Here is a 14,534-nt window from a genome sequence, read left to right as displayed (position 1 = left end):
GCAGATTTTTTTTTTAAAATTCACTTGAACTTTAAAGACATGGTATTTATCAAACACGCCTCCGTAGTTGAGTCCTAAAGCAAAAGTTAGAAAACGTGATAGCGTAATCGCGAAAGCAAAGCCGACTTTCACAGTCTCAAGAACACATGATGATGCGTGCGAATACAAACCACACTGTAAAATAATTTACACCCTAAAAAGTGAAAAAGGCTGTAAATGTGTCCATACCCTAGGGTAAATGTGTCCTCACCCCTAGGGTGCCCGTTATATAAATCACACCCTAAGGGTGCGAGTTATAGACACATTTGCACTCTTTTTCACTTTTATGGGTGTAAATTATTTTACAGTGCAGCGATATCATTAAGGGTGCTGGTGCAGCTCATTACGGTAAAGGCAAAGTCTGCTTCCTCCTGGAGTACGTAGCAGCAGCTCAATATAACTTTCGCATTTGGCTAAGGCTGAGGACCACAAGAGCCGTTTTTGAAAACGGCCTAGAGAGAGCTTCACTGAAAAGAAACAGAACCAAAAATCAACAGGACCATCGAGCGTAGTGAAGAACTGATGTCAGCGTCTGTATTTATGTGCGCAATACAGTCTCTCTACCTATATTTTTTTTCGTTTATAGTAGGTTTTGTCTATGCTAACTTCTTAAAAATTCTAATCGCTGTTTGCTCACTTACTTTTTGGCACGTTAGCCGCTTCATTTTGGAAAAAGGAAACTTTGGTACCCCAATTCAGGTAGGAATGTGGCACGTTCCATGTAATGAACACAGCTTCTGATCTTTCTCTTTCTTCTTCTTTGTCTTTAAGGGCATATATTTAGGCATGACCTTAAGGATTTCACTGCATTTGTAATATTCACATCATCTCATTTTGTGCACGTGGCACATTTTCTGGCGTGAGCGAACCAGGAGATGTTGGGAGCAATATGTGCGGCTTCTGCTACTCTTTACACAAGGAACAAGTGAGACCAGGTGTTTCTTATTGTGCGAAAGTTTAAAAAAATTATTAACATGACAACTCATACATTGGCTCCTGCCGTTTTCGCAGGTAAGCTACGTGGCTTGGCGAAAATTAGCAGCAAGAAAATCTTTGACAATAATTTCGCTTAGTGACTAATTATGCTATCTCCTGTTTTAATTAATGAATTTATGGCACATGAAAGTAGTAATGTTGACATTGAAGCCGATGAGTTGCAGAGTCATGTCTCCTTAACAAAAAAAAAAAGTCCTAAGAACCCACCCACGTTAGACCAGTGGCTTTGTAGCATTGTGCTTCTAAGCTCGAGGTGGTGCATTTCAATGGATGGGGGGGGGGGGGTCGAAATAAAAAAAAGTTGGGCAGAACCACATCCCACAATGACTGCCGATGGTAATGCGTTTAGCGCTCAATGAATATAGCAACACAACGTATTGCCAGCATCACAATGAGTTATTTACGAGGCAGTGTACTGCAGCAGGACTCCTCCCTCGCGCTTTCTTAAAAACTTAGCAAAAAGCCTACATTTTAATTAACTGTGCTTTTGTTAGCTCCGCCCTAATTACCACCAAAGGTCGTCGGGTTCAACCCCTAATTTTGATGCCATTGAATTTTGGTGCCATAACGCCGGGCGATCAATTTTTCGACCCGTGAGCCATCCAAGGCTTTCGCCTTAATAATACATAGAAGACGCAATAACGGTCCCATTCGTATGCTATGGGCTATCTCAGACGCTAGAGATTGAAAAGTGCGTTTGGTCTTTTCATCTACGATGATACCTACAATACATTCTTTCGTTTTTTTTTTCAATCGTTCCAACTTGTTACTGATATACATGACGCAGCGTTTTCCTCGCTTTGGTATCGCTGGGCCCAGGGGGGCAGCCCCTCACTAGTCTATTAGGCACCGACGCGCAGTATTCCATATGATTACCTGAGACAGAGAGAGAGCGAGAGGAATGTAGGAAGGCAGGGATGTTAATCAGTCAACAGTCTGGTTGGCTACTTTACGCTGGGGGAAGGGATAATGGGAAGACAGAGAAGGGAGAGAGCGAAGGTGCATAGACGTGCACGGACAGTACTTGAGCTGAAGCCGCTCGCGCAAACCACACGTTCTGAGCGAACACAAAAGTGCTTTCACTGCCCGGATGATACGAACTTGCAATAGAGGTGCGTCTGACACTTAGAAAGGAGCAGCTCGATGGTGGCGGCCTCTGTCTAACGTACTCGCGTAAACCAAGCGCGCGTTTTTAAGCCGCTCCTGCAAACTGCGATTTCTGGAACTCGATCCCTTTACGATGCGTCGAGCTTGCGCGAGCGCTGCATCTCAAGATTTAGCGCATAATTATATCTCCGTAGTAGAGCGTGGACGGGCTGACCCGGTTCCCGAGTTAATATAGTGCGGGGAGGCATGAATCTCCTTCTGTGTAGTTTGCCGCCTTGCGGGTTCGGTAGGCGCTCCGCCTTTCGACGTCATCCCTAACTCGCCTTGACGGCAGGCGCTGCGGCCTCGTGTACTCGGTGGCCACTTTTGAAAGAATCTTACGCTTCCGTCGCCCCTTCCTTGTCTCCTTGGCTTGTCCCACGTCTCATGATCCAGGCTTTCATGCGGAACGCCCTTAAAGTGCGTTATTCCTACCTTTCGCTCGCCTTATACGCGAGGTGTCCTGGTAGGCATCTCCCCTCGAGACCCAAGCACACCACCTAGACACAACGGCTTTTGAGTCGGTTCTTATTACTAGGCGGCATGTTATGGGCACGACAAAATAAAAATGGCCAGGCTTAGCTTGGTTAAGCCAAGAATGCGTTGCATATTGCACGAGTTGGCGCCCAGCTTTTCCTCCGGCCGTTGTGACGTCACGTCACGTGGTTGCGCTAAAGGTCAATGGTGGCTGCCCGGCCGCGCCCAAGGGCTGAATTGAGTGATTGCAATATGCAACGCATAAAAATAGAAGCAACTTAATAACAAACATAGCAAACTTAAAAGAGAATAGACCCACATATGAGACGCGCAGCAATGAACAATGGCTCATACCCTCAATGGTGGCTGCCCGGCCGCGCCCAAGGGCTGAACTGAGTGATTGCAATATGCAACGCATAAAAAAGTCGTATTGCTATAGCAATCGTATACCGATAGTTCAGCCGCACTCGCTGAGTTGACGTCGTGTCCCTGGTTTCGTTCGGCGAAAAAAGAAAGAGAGAGAGAATCAACTTGAACGAAAGAAAACGACGAAAACATTAGCGCGTAAAACTGCGACGCGATCTCATGCTGGCTGTAGACACGCTGAATATAAGCTTAAAAAGGAGCGATGCTAGAAGGTATCCCCTTACCTTTTGATCGGGCGGAAAGAGAAGTTAATAAGGCGTTTCAAAACCGCGCCATCAATAGCTGTAACCCAAAATGGAAAAAAAAAACATTTTTTAGACGCAGGGCACCCTAAAAAGAAAAGAAAAAAACGAAGTTTTAAGTGCACGTGTGGACGAGGAATGTGAGCTGTATGGATTAGTTCTGTGTATCCTTTATAATTCTTCACATAAGGAGCACGCCTTGACGTAATTCAGAACGTTTCTGGCGTTCGCACGGGACATTTTTGTTTTTCCTGTCGTTAACCTGTCCCTTGTGACAGCGTTCCGCAGCGCATCTGGTCAAGAGCATATAGCATTTGCAACGTTCATTCAGATGGCGTTTCGCGCTCCACGCGGCCTACACGAGAGGCCGCGTTTCTGCCAGAAAGCTCGCCTTCGTGCGTAGCGTTTGCCGCCAGCGTCTCCCGGTAAACTTTTAGCTTGTACGCTATTCCGGTAAACGGGAGCGGTTTGCGCGGATTACCGGATGGTCGGGGCGTAAACGTGAGCGGTGAAGCCGCCTGGTGTTGTAGAGCTCATCCAGACAAACGCATAGCTAAAACTGCAGTAACTCAGAATATCCTGCTTCGCCACTCGTGCAAATTTTTGGCAGTGGCGTAATTGTTAACACGATTACGCCACTGTCGAAAATTTACGCCAGCAGCTAAGCAGAATATCGTAATTAGCTCTGTGTTTGTGCGGTTGAGCTTTGCGCCACCAGCTGGCGCCACCAATCTGGCCGCTGACCTTGACGCCCCCGCTAAACCGGAAAACCGCCCGCGCTTGCCCGAATACCGGACACGCTAAACGTCTCTATTACGGTCGCATACGCTCCGGTTGCCGGGATGCGTGAGTTGTTGTTAAAAACTTTAATCTAACAAATGTGTTCGGGGCACGCAGGCCCCTGGGTCCCCGCACGACCGTACTCCACTCAAGTGTTTATGTTCCGTAGGTCCATGACACTGGCAGTCCGGCTGGTCGCGATGGTCTGCGTTGCCGGGTCCTCTGAGCGGAGCACGGTCTCCCAGTCCTCCCACGATGTCAGGTGCTCCAGGCCCCGCGGGGGTGGGTCCGCCGGGCAAAGCGAGAGGATGTGGATGGCGGATGCGAACGGTTCGGGACAGAGGGCGCAGGCGGGGGTGGGGAAAGAAGGATGGTAATGGGATAGGGTGACAGGGGAGGGGAGTGTGTGGGTCTGGAGTCGCCTCCAAAGTGCGTGAGAAGCAGACAGGGATCTTTGAATGCTATCGGGGCGCTCCACTCTTAAAGGCGAGGCTTAAGCGTTCTCCAGATTTTTATGTAGAGCAATGCAAACCTATTCGCAGTGCGAAAGTTTCATTATTAGGCGTGATTTTCTGGCCCGGATAAACTGGCTTGCGACGCAATAGCACCGTTGCTGAACTCAAAATTAACTTTTACGAAGAGAAAACCCTCAGGCTCATTTTTTTAGTGCGCTTGTGCTAGTTATAAATTTAAAGGACTGTGTCGCCTTCTACCATCTATTAGGTTTTAGGTCTTTTCCGGGCTTTGATGCAACATTAACGTAAGATGCTTGACCACGTTTAACAGAAAAACGTGCACAACTCAGGAGCCTCGAAAGTAGGTAAACTGGCTGTTCGATTCGTTTCAAGCGCTTCTCGAAACAACGATCAGAATTCTTTCCAATGCTGGTCATTGGCGCTGTATAGTGGTACAAGTGCAACCCAGTATTTCATACATCTCTGCATCAGTAGTCTTTTGCTCTCTACACTACAGTTCCTGCACCACTGGAGAAAACGTCGCGTTAGCCTATACGAGTCGTCTGTGCATTGCCGTAGCGTACCAGGAGGGCATGCGAACGTGCGTTTCCGTTTAAGCAGACGGCGTAAAGCACTACGGGAATAAGTAGCGGTGCGGAGACGTTCCTAAATGCGAGTCGAATCGGCCCTGCTTTTCGAGATGCATTCGATTCCAGAATTCGCCTATTTTGGAGCAGTCGAATCTTCGTTTCTTTCGTGTGCGTGTCAGGGGGCGAATCACCTACTGAAATCACGAGGGAGGCAGAACTATTGAACCCGCCGTGGTTTCTTAGTGGTTTGAGGGTTGCGCTGCTAAAAAAAAACGAAAAATAAAACCCGAAAGCGCGGTATCAAATCCCCGCCGCTGCGGCTACATTTAGATACGATCGAAACGCATAAGTGCTCGAGTACCGTGCTTTCAATGCGCATTGAAGAACCTCGAGGTGGTCAAACTTAACGTGGATTCCAACACTACGGTGTTCTTCGTAATCGTATCTTAATACATGATATATAATCATAATATATCATATATATTAGGGTTTCAGAACGGGTGCCAAGAGAAGGGAAGCGCAGTCGAGGACGGCACAAGACTTGGTGGGGTGATGAAATTTAAAAATTCGCAGGAACTAGCTGGAATCGGTTGGCGCAGGACAGGAGTAATTGGTGATCGCAGGGAGAGGTCCTCGTCCTGCATTGGACATAGAATAACATGATGATGATGATGATGATGACAACGACGACGACGATGTCTTGGTTTTGGCAAGTAAAACGGCAAAACTAAACAAAAACTGTTGAACGGGAAGGACAGGGACAAACGATTCCGCATGCAGAATACTTGCGGTTGCGGTACATGGCCATCAGTTCTTGAATGATCGCACGGCGCTGCGGACTTCTGCAGAATAATTTGTAGTCATTCAATAAAAACTGCTCGCTTTTAATCATCCTATGCGGGAATGTGTTCCAATTTATTCTCTGGTCAGTCTCACCACGTTTGCATTCATTTAAAACATTGTGTGGCGCTGTATGATGCCACATTTTGCTTCTTCAATACAATGCTGTTCATTCGTCTCTTAACGCGGTGTTCCCTTCTTTTCTTTTCATTGCTGTCAATACCGTGGTGCTTAAGATAATTGAAAGTAGCGGAAGGCTAAACGTACAGAGAGACGAAAAACAACAGTGCGGTAAGCCCTGTCTCACCGGACTAAAGCCCAAACGTTTGCCTTACTAAATTGAAGGCTGCTCGTTGTCATCAAGAAACGCCTCAATTACTCGGGTGTCTAATTGCAACCGGTTTCACGTGCGCATCTCAATGTATGGAAGCCTGATCTATTTTCTTTTTTACTTACCAAACAGATTCCTGCACAAACCGCCTATTTGATGCTGCTTCAGAAATGATAAAACCTTCATTATTGAATTCGTTATTCCTGGGTCGTTTCTCGCAAGTATTACAATTCGATTATATTCGAAGATTTCTCCTTTCTAGCACCCCTAGAATAAGATGAAATTAAGAGTGTCACTTGTCTGTTTGCGTAGCGTTTATGTGAAACAATTCGAGAACGTGTCGCCTAATGTAAATTCCAATGAACATGTGAGTTAGATCTGTTGTAATCGTTTTCTTTCCATTCGTTTTACTTGGATAGGCCTATTTGTTCTGGTGATCCAATGCCACTTTATTTGTGTCATATTATGCCTATAAGAACGTGGATATGATTGCGCTTTAAGAGGAAGCTTTAGCTCGGGTGCTCATATTTAAATACATGTAAAAGAGAATTCGTTTTTCTCGGCAACCATTGCACCGAATTTGACGAGGTTTGTTGCGTTTAAAACAAATACTTAAAATCTAAAGACTTTTAGTTTTCAATTGTTGGTTTAGATCGTCAATTTTTTCTTTAAAAAATGGCAAACAACGCAAACTTTCTGAAAACTAAACTATTAAGTTTACAACTCCATAACTCAGCAACCACAAATGATATGACAATTGTGTGCATTGCATCTTACAGCACATTTAAAGGGGACAAAATTGATATGTCACACATGTCAATATGTCAAATATATGTCAATTTAGTAATATGGAAATACAGCTTCTGCAGAACCCTTGTACACAACGTAACGAATTCACGTAATATGTAAATTGACGATCGGATTTCTCCATTTTGAATAATCTAACGGATACCGTTTACAGAACCGCGACATCTGTTCTTGATGCAGAGCTGTCAATGTGTAAGCTTCGTGCTCCTATATTTTTCAAACTTTCGAATTTTTGAATATTCTTTCAAGACAATTCAAGCCCTTAATCGATATTCCGCTTCCAACAGCCACTAGAATTTACCTTCTCTCTCAAATGCAACACATTTCATAAAAATCGGTCCAGAGGTTCTCTCAGAAAAGCGTTTTGGCATTTTACATGTACTTGAATAGGCCGCGACGTGGTTGGGCCCGATCTAAAAGCTTCCTCTTAAGGCTTGTAGAGGTGCCGGAAATTCTGGCGCACCCTCGTACGCCATGTTCGCGTTAATCGTGACCGCGTATAGTCGGAACACGTGCCGGATATCATATCGACCGCCCCGCGTCGTCCTTTCATATTCTCTTCCCCTGTCCTCGTCCTAATTAGCGGTCAATATGACATGCATCAGTAAATGCCAACTAGGCCATACTGAAGTTCTTCTGGAGTCAGAACACCAGCCTAGAAGTTCGAGAACAGCGCAGTGAGTAAACTGCCGATTTTTTTTTCTTTCTCTTTCGAACGAGCCCATAAACTACCAACCGCGGTGCCAACCTGTGTTGACATTGTCCCGGAGCATAAGAATACGTCTTAACTGTCAACGCTTGGACAGATGAATGGATTACCGGGCTTTTTTTCCGTATTGCACTGTCGTACGTCCGCGGCCATGGGCCGACCCGTTCCTGGTTCGGACTTTTTGCAGGAAATTTGTATGCACTGAGGGCCGTTCATTGATATGCAAGGCGCGGTTTCCGGACCTTGCGCTTGGTCGCGCGGTTACGGCGCTTCAGCGAGAGCGAACCCTTTGTTTGTTCCGGTACACTATAGGCAAACGAGACTTCCTGGCCGCGGCTTTCATCCAAGGCATGTCTGCGCCGTCGGCTTATTGTTATCGATGCGTTCGCTCCGTAGTACATTGAAAGGCACCTGTTCTCCGACTGGGTGGCGAACGGGATTGCCACACACGCGTTTTGATGAAGTCTTTCGTGTTGCCTCCTGAGCTTATACTCTCGAATGAGAGCTGTGGAGAGCGCCTCTTTCTTCGATTTCGACTACGTCACCAAAACGCTGACAACCGTCTAGAAAGGGGAGACCTTAAGTTTGGCTGTGTATACGCAAAAGATTAAGTTAGAAGGTCTTCTGACCTTGATTAGGAGACCTTAAGTTAGGCTGTGCGTGCACAAAGCTTAAGTTAGGCTTCGTGTACACAAAACGTTAAGTTGGCAGACCTTATGACCCCAAATAGGACCCCATAAGTTAGGTTTTTGCTCTGCAACAAAAACACAAATCTGGTAGTTGTGTAACATGTGCTTCTTAAAAAAACAAAAGAAAACTGAATGACGTCATTCGCGGCTCTATTTCACCAGTCAAACGGTTCAAATGTTTGCGGTTACCTAGCAACCACAGCAGTTGTAAGTGGCAATGATAATGGTTTTATTAGGCTTCGCACAAAATGTGAAGCAATGTTTTTTTTTTTTTCGTGCAACATATTTGGATGATGTAGCCCTAGCGTAAATGTTGTGCGACCTAGAGTTTAAAAAACAGTCTTTACGCTTAGTTTCCTCACCGGTACTCGGAGTTTTGGAAGCACTTACGTACCGTTTAACAGCCATGTCGCGTTCGTTGTCAGGCAGTAGCCACAACTGAATCAAGATGTGCCTAACCAGTAACGAGCTGCATTTCCCGGTAAAATTCTGCGCACTCCTGCTCGATCGCGTTGTAATGCGGCCGAAATATTCCACCTCGTTTCGAAGTTTGTACCGCGAAGTGCCTCTCGAATGCAGTTGACTCCACCAACCGTCGTCAAACTTGGAGAGACGGGGGCAATTTGCCGGCGGCGCATTTGCATAAGCGCCGACACGCGTCAGTTCTATAAGTGGCACAAGAATACGTGTACGCGAAGGAGACTTCTTGCTTCGGAGCTCGGGGAGGAGGAAGGGTGGCGGCCCCCGACGTATTTTCGACTGGAGGGCGCTCCCCATCGGCGGTTTTAATATCATTATTTGTTTTTTCTGGCGGATCATTTACATAATACCTAGCAGTGCTGTGCTATAAATGTTGATCTCGCTGCGTCTGAACTATAAGGAGCGGAATCGTGGAGCAAATTTTACGCAGATATCTCTTCGCAGCGACGTACTTGATAGTGAGCAAGTCTTCAGTAGTTATCATGTTAATAAATTTGAATTGCATAAGAGGTTGGTAATAAAAGTAAGAGTTGCCTATATTTTCGCCCGTCAATAAACAGCATAGTTATTATTGCGATAACAATTATATGGACACTCCAACCGAATTCTGACCATCGCCGTCACCGTCGTCGGGAGGCGTAGGCAGTACTGGTAATCGCCTAATTTTAAACATCTCTCAAATAATACGATACGAGACGAAATGAGCAGTTGCATGTTAGAGGAAATGACACAGATTTACATGACCACCAAAGACTTCAGCTCAATGCGGGTTCTCAGCGTTCTGGGTTCCGTGTCAACACCGATAAGAGGGAATGACTGCGAGTTTTTTTTTTATTTTTTCATCATGAACGTCTGTTTTCTTACGAGATGTTCGTGACACACACATTTTTGTAACAAATGTGAGAGAACGTCATGTACGTACGATGCAGACTAACAAATGTGAAATTTTACACTGAAAGGTGTTGCATCTGTACACTGCCTGAACATATATAGACTTTAAAGTGTACCGCCCCAAATTTTGTAGCTCTTGGCCATTGAGTCACGTATTCTTCTGTTTGACATAAATAAAGTTGACTCCAATCCAATCCAATCTGTTTGACCAGTCTCATTCTCGTTTCCAGGTAATACAACTTACGATGCATTTATTTTTCTCGCGCAGTCCCTCAGCAGCCGCCGGTTATTAAGGACTCCCAAGGTAACCATCTGCTTGCGACAGCAGGACCTTACGCTGAGGGCGACACCGTGCGGCTGACTTGTGCAGTGCCGGCCGGTATGAATGCACAGTTTCGCATTTACGTTAACCTCTGTGACTTCAAGTAGAGTAAGCGTTTAGTCTTTTCCGTGCCTGCAATACTATCTGGTTCCGCGATCGCTTGCTCACCGCATTACATTTTTACATTTGAGTTTACCTGCGTTTCGCCAACTCTTGCTTGTGTTTTTTCGCCAACCTCCCTTGCGACTTTGCCAGACGTCGGGAATCTCCCATCGCGAAGCATCTTTATTACATGTCGCGTGGGGTAGAGCGTCGCAATTGCGAATGCCTATGCATTCCTAAGAGGAGTGAAAAAAAAAACATTGCGGCATGACAGTTTTGTGGATGTGACGAGACAGCAAAGAAAAAAAGAGATTGAGAAGGAAGGCCGCACAGCCAATAAGAAATACACTCGTTGATAACACTAACACACCGGTTAGTCTCCGGTTGGAGAAGTATGAAAAGGGGCTGAAAGTGGAATGGAAACATAGCAAACGCACGTGCTGCGCCTTCACATTAGCAATGCCACAGGCGTTCGCAAGGCCTAGTGGTCTTGGACAAGGGCAGTATTGCTCTTATCACCTTTCTGCACCAAGTTATCTTGTAGCCAGGTTGCCAAGAAAGAAAAAGAAGCTGGGACTCTAGCGTAGCAGCAAGGACCGATAGGTGCTCAGCGTGTGAAAGACGGCACTAAAACACTCGCTTGCTTCCCGAGGCCACTCCACCGAACACCGCTATTCTAGCGCAACGGTTCCACAGCAGTCGTGCTAGCTTTGTGCGTAAGCATTGGACACTATTGAAAGGTATCTGTATAGCGCAACAAAACAAAGACGCAAGAAGAAACGAAGACGAAGACAAGCGCTTGTCTTCGTTTTCATTTCTTCTTGTGTCTTTGTTTTGTTGCGCTATAGAGATACCTTTCAATGATGACCAACCAACAAGCCCATATCGCCACCCTCGTCGACTGGAAACTATTTCGCCCTTTTTGTGTTTGCAGCCGACCACAATCTCACGCTTGCATGGAGGCGAAACGGCCAACCACTGCGCTCGACACTTGCTACTGTTGCGACGCGTAGCGGAGGATGGGCGAACCATCTCGGCCTCGGCCCTCTTTTCCGCGAAGATTTGTTCGCGAACATCAGCTGCATGGTGACCAGTGACGTCACTCTGCCCGTAGAGAGCTCGGTGCTTATCGACATGTACCGTAAGTACGTACAACCTTTCAATAAGAAGCGTTCGAATCGTCGGACCGTTTTCGTCGGACTGTACGGATGACGTTTTATTTGCGAAATTTTTCTGCTCACACGTTAGGTCACGTTACAGACAGTAATTAAGGCATGACGTCATACTCAAATACGTCATACGTCATGCACCAAAAAAAGCTTAATTGAAGTAATAAGATTCGCATGTCAGTTCCTTCCTTTATCCATTCATCCGTTATTTCATTTGTTAATTAAAATGACCTGAATAATTCCTCACTCATAATCAGCTCTCCCCTGAAAGCGCAATTCGCGCAACTCACGTTTTTTCAGTTGGGCGCAACTTTTGTTTCCTATGTGATGCGCATTTTTAATTTATTATTTGACGTTTCTTTTTTCCACATATGAATGGTGACTACAGCCACCAGTTACGTCTCTTTACTCCAGTGTTCCACCATATAGCTTTGTGTTCATAGTAAACGAAATAAAATAAATACCTTTCTTCACCCAATACGCCCCCCGCCCCCTCCGACCAATAACACCATGAATCCATAGACTTGCACATTTCTTTATAGGACTTCCCGCACAAAGCGAATTGGTTTGGTTATGGTAACCATACCTTTTGCACGCCTAAAACCCCACAATAGGGAAAATATGTACACTTCTTCCCCAACTACTTCTAGTGCCGTCTGCTGAAATTTCCATCTGGAGCGGACCTGATATGAACGTTGATGCCTCTGAATGGGCTATGGGCGCCCCCTTGGCAACTGGGGCTACGTCTTCGGCTCGGGCTTCCACATCCTTTCGCGAGCCTAGGAAGGGTAGCTCGCCCGTCTTCCAAGGAACCTCTCGGCCTGGATATACGGATCCGGATTTGTCTACCGGTTTCTACGCCCCACGCAGCTTCGAGTGCGAGGCAACCGGAAGTCGTCCAGCAGCAAACATCACGTGGTTCCTGGACGGACTGCTGTTGGACGAGCGCCTGAGTCACACTCACACCGATGGCAACGTGACGGCAAGCGTGCTTCTCCTGCCAACTCAGAAGTACGCGGGAAAGCTTCTGGAATGTCGGGCGACCAACGACAATTTGAGGGAACTCCGAGGAGTGCTCAGTCGCTATTTGGACGTGAACGTGTCAAGTAAGTAAAAATATATATACTGCTGTATTCTGTGGGCGACAGCACGCATATGTCATCCGCGACACGTTTTTTTAAAGGTTGTAGATCCATGCGCCCAGAACAAAATGTTTTTAAAAAGAAGCTTTTCCTCGGGCCCACTCTTACTGCCCTATTCATATACATGTCAAAGGTACAGATGCTTTTTATGAGAAAACTGATGGACCGATCTGAATAAAAATGGTTGCGTATGGCAGAGAACATTCCATTGCAGGCACTGTAGACCGCATAGTTTTCATTTATGGTGCGGATCATTCTTATAGTATTTACCTAAAAGTGCTAAGCTTAAAAAGCAATTGAAACACGAAGTTTACAAATACGTAACGCCCTAACAAAAAGAGCATGAGCAGTCAGCGGCAGCAAAAAAGAGTCAAATGCAGGACCGGCTGTGAATTTCCTAGTAGTACAAATTTAAGGGCAACGTCAAAAAAAAAGGAATGCATTGAACATCAGCGCTTTCCCTCGAGAATCATCAGGAGGTTACAGGCGTGGTTGCTAACCACAAAGTTAGCCGAACTTAAACTCAATAACATATGTCAAAGTAGCATATTTTCTGGAAGAACCGTATTGCGCAGAAACGTTCACCAGGCATAGTGAGCAATTGCATTATGGTGCAGTAGTATAGAGGCGATGAAAGAGCGGGATCAACAGAATAAAATGCAGTTGTCGTCCATGTAAAAAAAAAATGCAACGAGTAACAAAAAAAAACAAAAAAAAGATATGCGTGGCTCTGCTATCGCAAATACCAGAGACCAGTGGAGCTGCGAAAAGGCCAGTAAAGTAGTGCCACACCGCAAACTTAGTCATGCGTGGCTCTGCTCTCGCAAACACGAGAGACCAGCGGAAATGCCGGAAATTAAGGATTCAGCAAAATCCTCTGTGGGGGGTTTCGGTTGGGACGGCGCGCCACTTGAGGCTACCGCAGCAACAGCAGCGATTTGTTGAGACGCCACCGGCGAGAAAACACTCCTCCGTGGGGTCACGGTCACCGTGACCCCACAGTGACCGTGACCGTCACGACCATGACCGTCACGGTCGTGACGGTCACGGGTCATCACGATGGCTGCGTTAAGCAGGCATAATTGTATCACTGGGGTCTTTTCGTTCCGACAACCCGTTTTAGAATTTCTTTTTTTTGCGCAGACAAGCCAGAAGTGAGCGTCAAGCTAGGCACCGGTCTCAACGCCAGCCACATTGCGGAGGGAGCGGACGTGTACATGGAGTGCTCCGTCCTCGTCGCTTGGAGAGTCACTGACGTCGCGTGGAGCCGCGACGGGCTGGAGCTGGCGGGCGCGGACCTCGACGAGGACACGGTGGTGACTTCTCGCTATTTGGTGATCCGGCGCGTGACACCCCGGCACTCCGGAAGTTACTCGTGCCGAGTCACCAGCACCCGCGGAGACACCCTCGAGAGCACGCCGCTTCTCATCCGCGTCAGATGTAAGCAGCGAGTTACCCACAGTTCGGTGCCCCAGTGACTATACGGCGTTTTGCAGCTGAGCGGGAGGTCGGAGGTTCGACTGCCGGCTGGAGGGCCGCTTTTTGATGGGGGGGGGGGAGTAGAGTGCAAGAAAAAGCTCGTTCACTTAGGTTTACCTTCTGATGGAATAACGCCAGGTTTCCGAGCATATAACCTGGAGCCTTCGACTAGGACGTATTTCACGGAGCCAGCGTTAATCTGGCGCAGTAAATGCCACGAATCATTCGATCAACCAATCGATCGATTGATCAATAAAGTAGCAAATTTGTGGATGTACTTGTGGTTAGTGGCGAGGAAACCTGACAAAGCGCACTGAAGATGAAAACGACACGTTGATTACGTTCTACAATGAAAGCGAGTCATTATGACTCTTTTAGCGATAGTATCGTTTCGTCCAATAGTTGACTACAGTCTGGCGCGC

The 14,534-nt window shown here is 46.6% G+C and overlaps 1 protein-coding gene across 3 annotated transcripts in view; it reads left to right on the top strand.

Moving 5' to 3' along the window:
* LOC135914570 (hemicentin-2-like) overlaps positions 1-14,534 on the top strand; it is a 179,763-nt gene that overhangs the window by 148,266 nt on the left and 16,963 nt on the right. For all 3 annotated transcript variants that reach the window (XM_065447483.2, XM_070540372.1, XM_065447482.2), the window contains 4 exons: positions 10,167-10,277; positions 11,257-11,463; positions 12,142-12,597; positions 13,777-14,073. In XM_065447483.2, the coding sequence (XP_065303555.1) occupies positions 10,167-10,277; positions 11,257-11,463; positions 12,142-12,597; positions 13,777-14,073 (1,071 nt within the window). The remainder of the gene's footprint in view (positions 1-10,166; positions 10,278-11,256; positions 11,464-12,141; positions 12,598-13,776; positions 14,074-14,534) is intronic.

Source organism: Dermacentor albipictus, chromosome 6 (genome assembly GCF_038994185.2).
Source record: "Dermacentor albipictus isolate Rhodes 1998 colony chromosome 6, USDA_Dalb.pri_finalv2, whole genome shotgun sequence".
Lineage (NCBI taxonomy): Eukaryota > Metazoa > Arthropoda > Arachnida > Ixodida > Ixodidae > Dermacentor > Dermacentor albipictus.
Note: the sequence above shows the minus strand (reverse complement) of the source record. Positions and strands in the feature narration are given on the sequence as shown.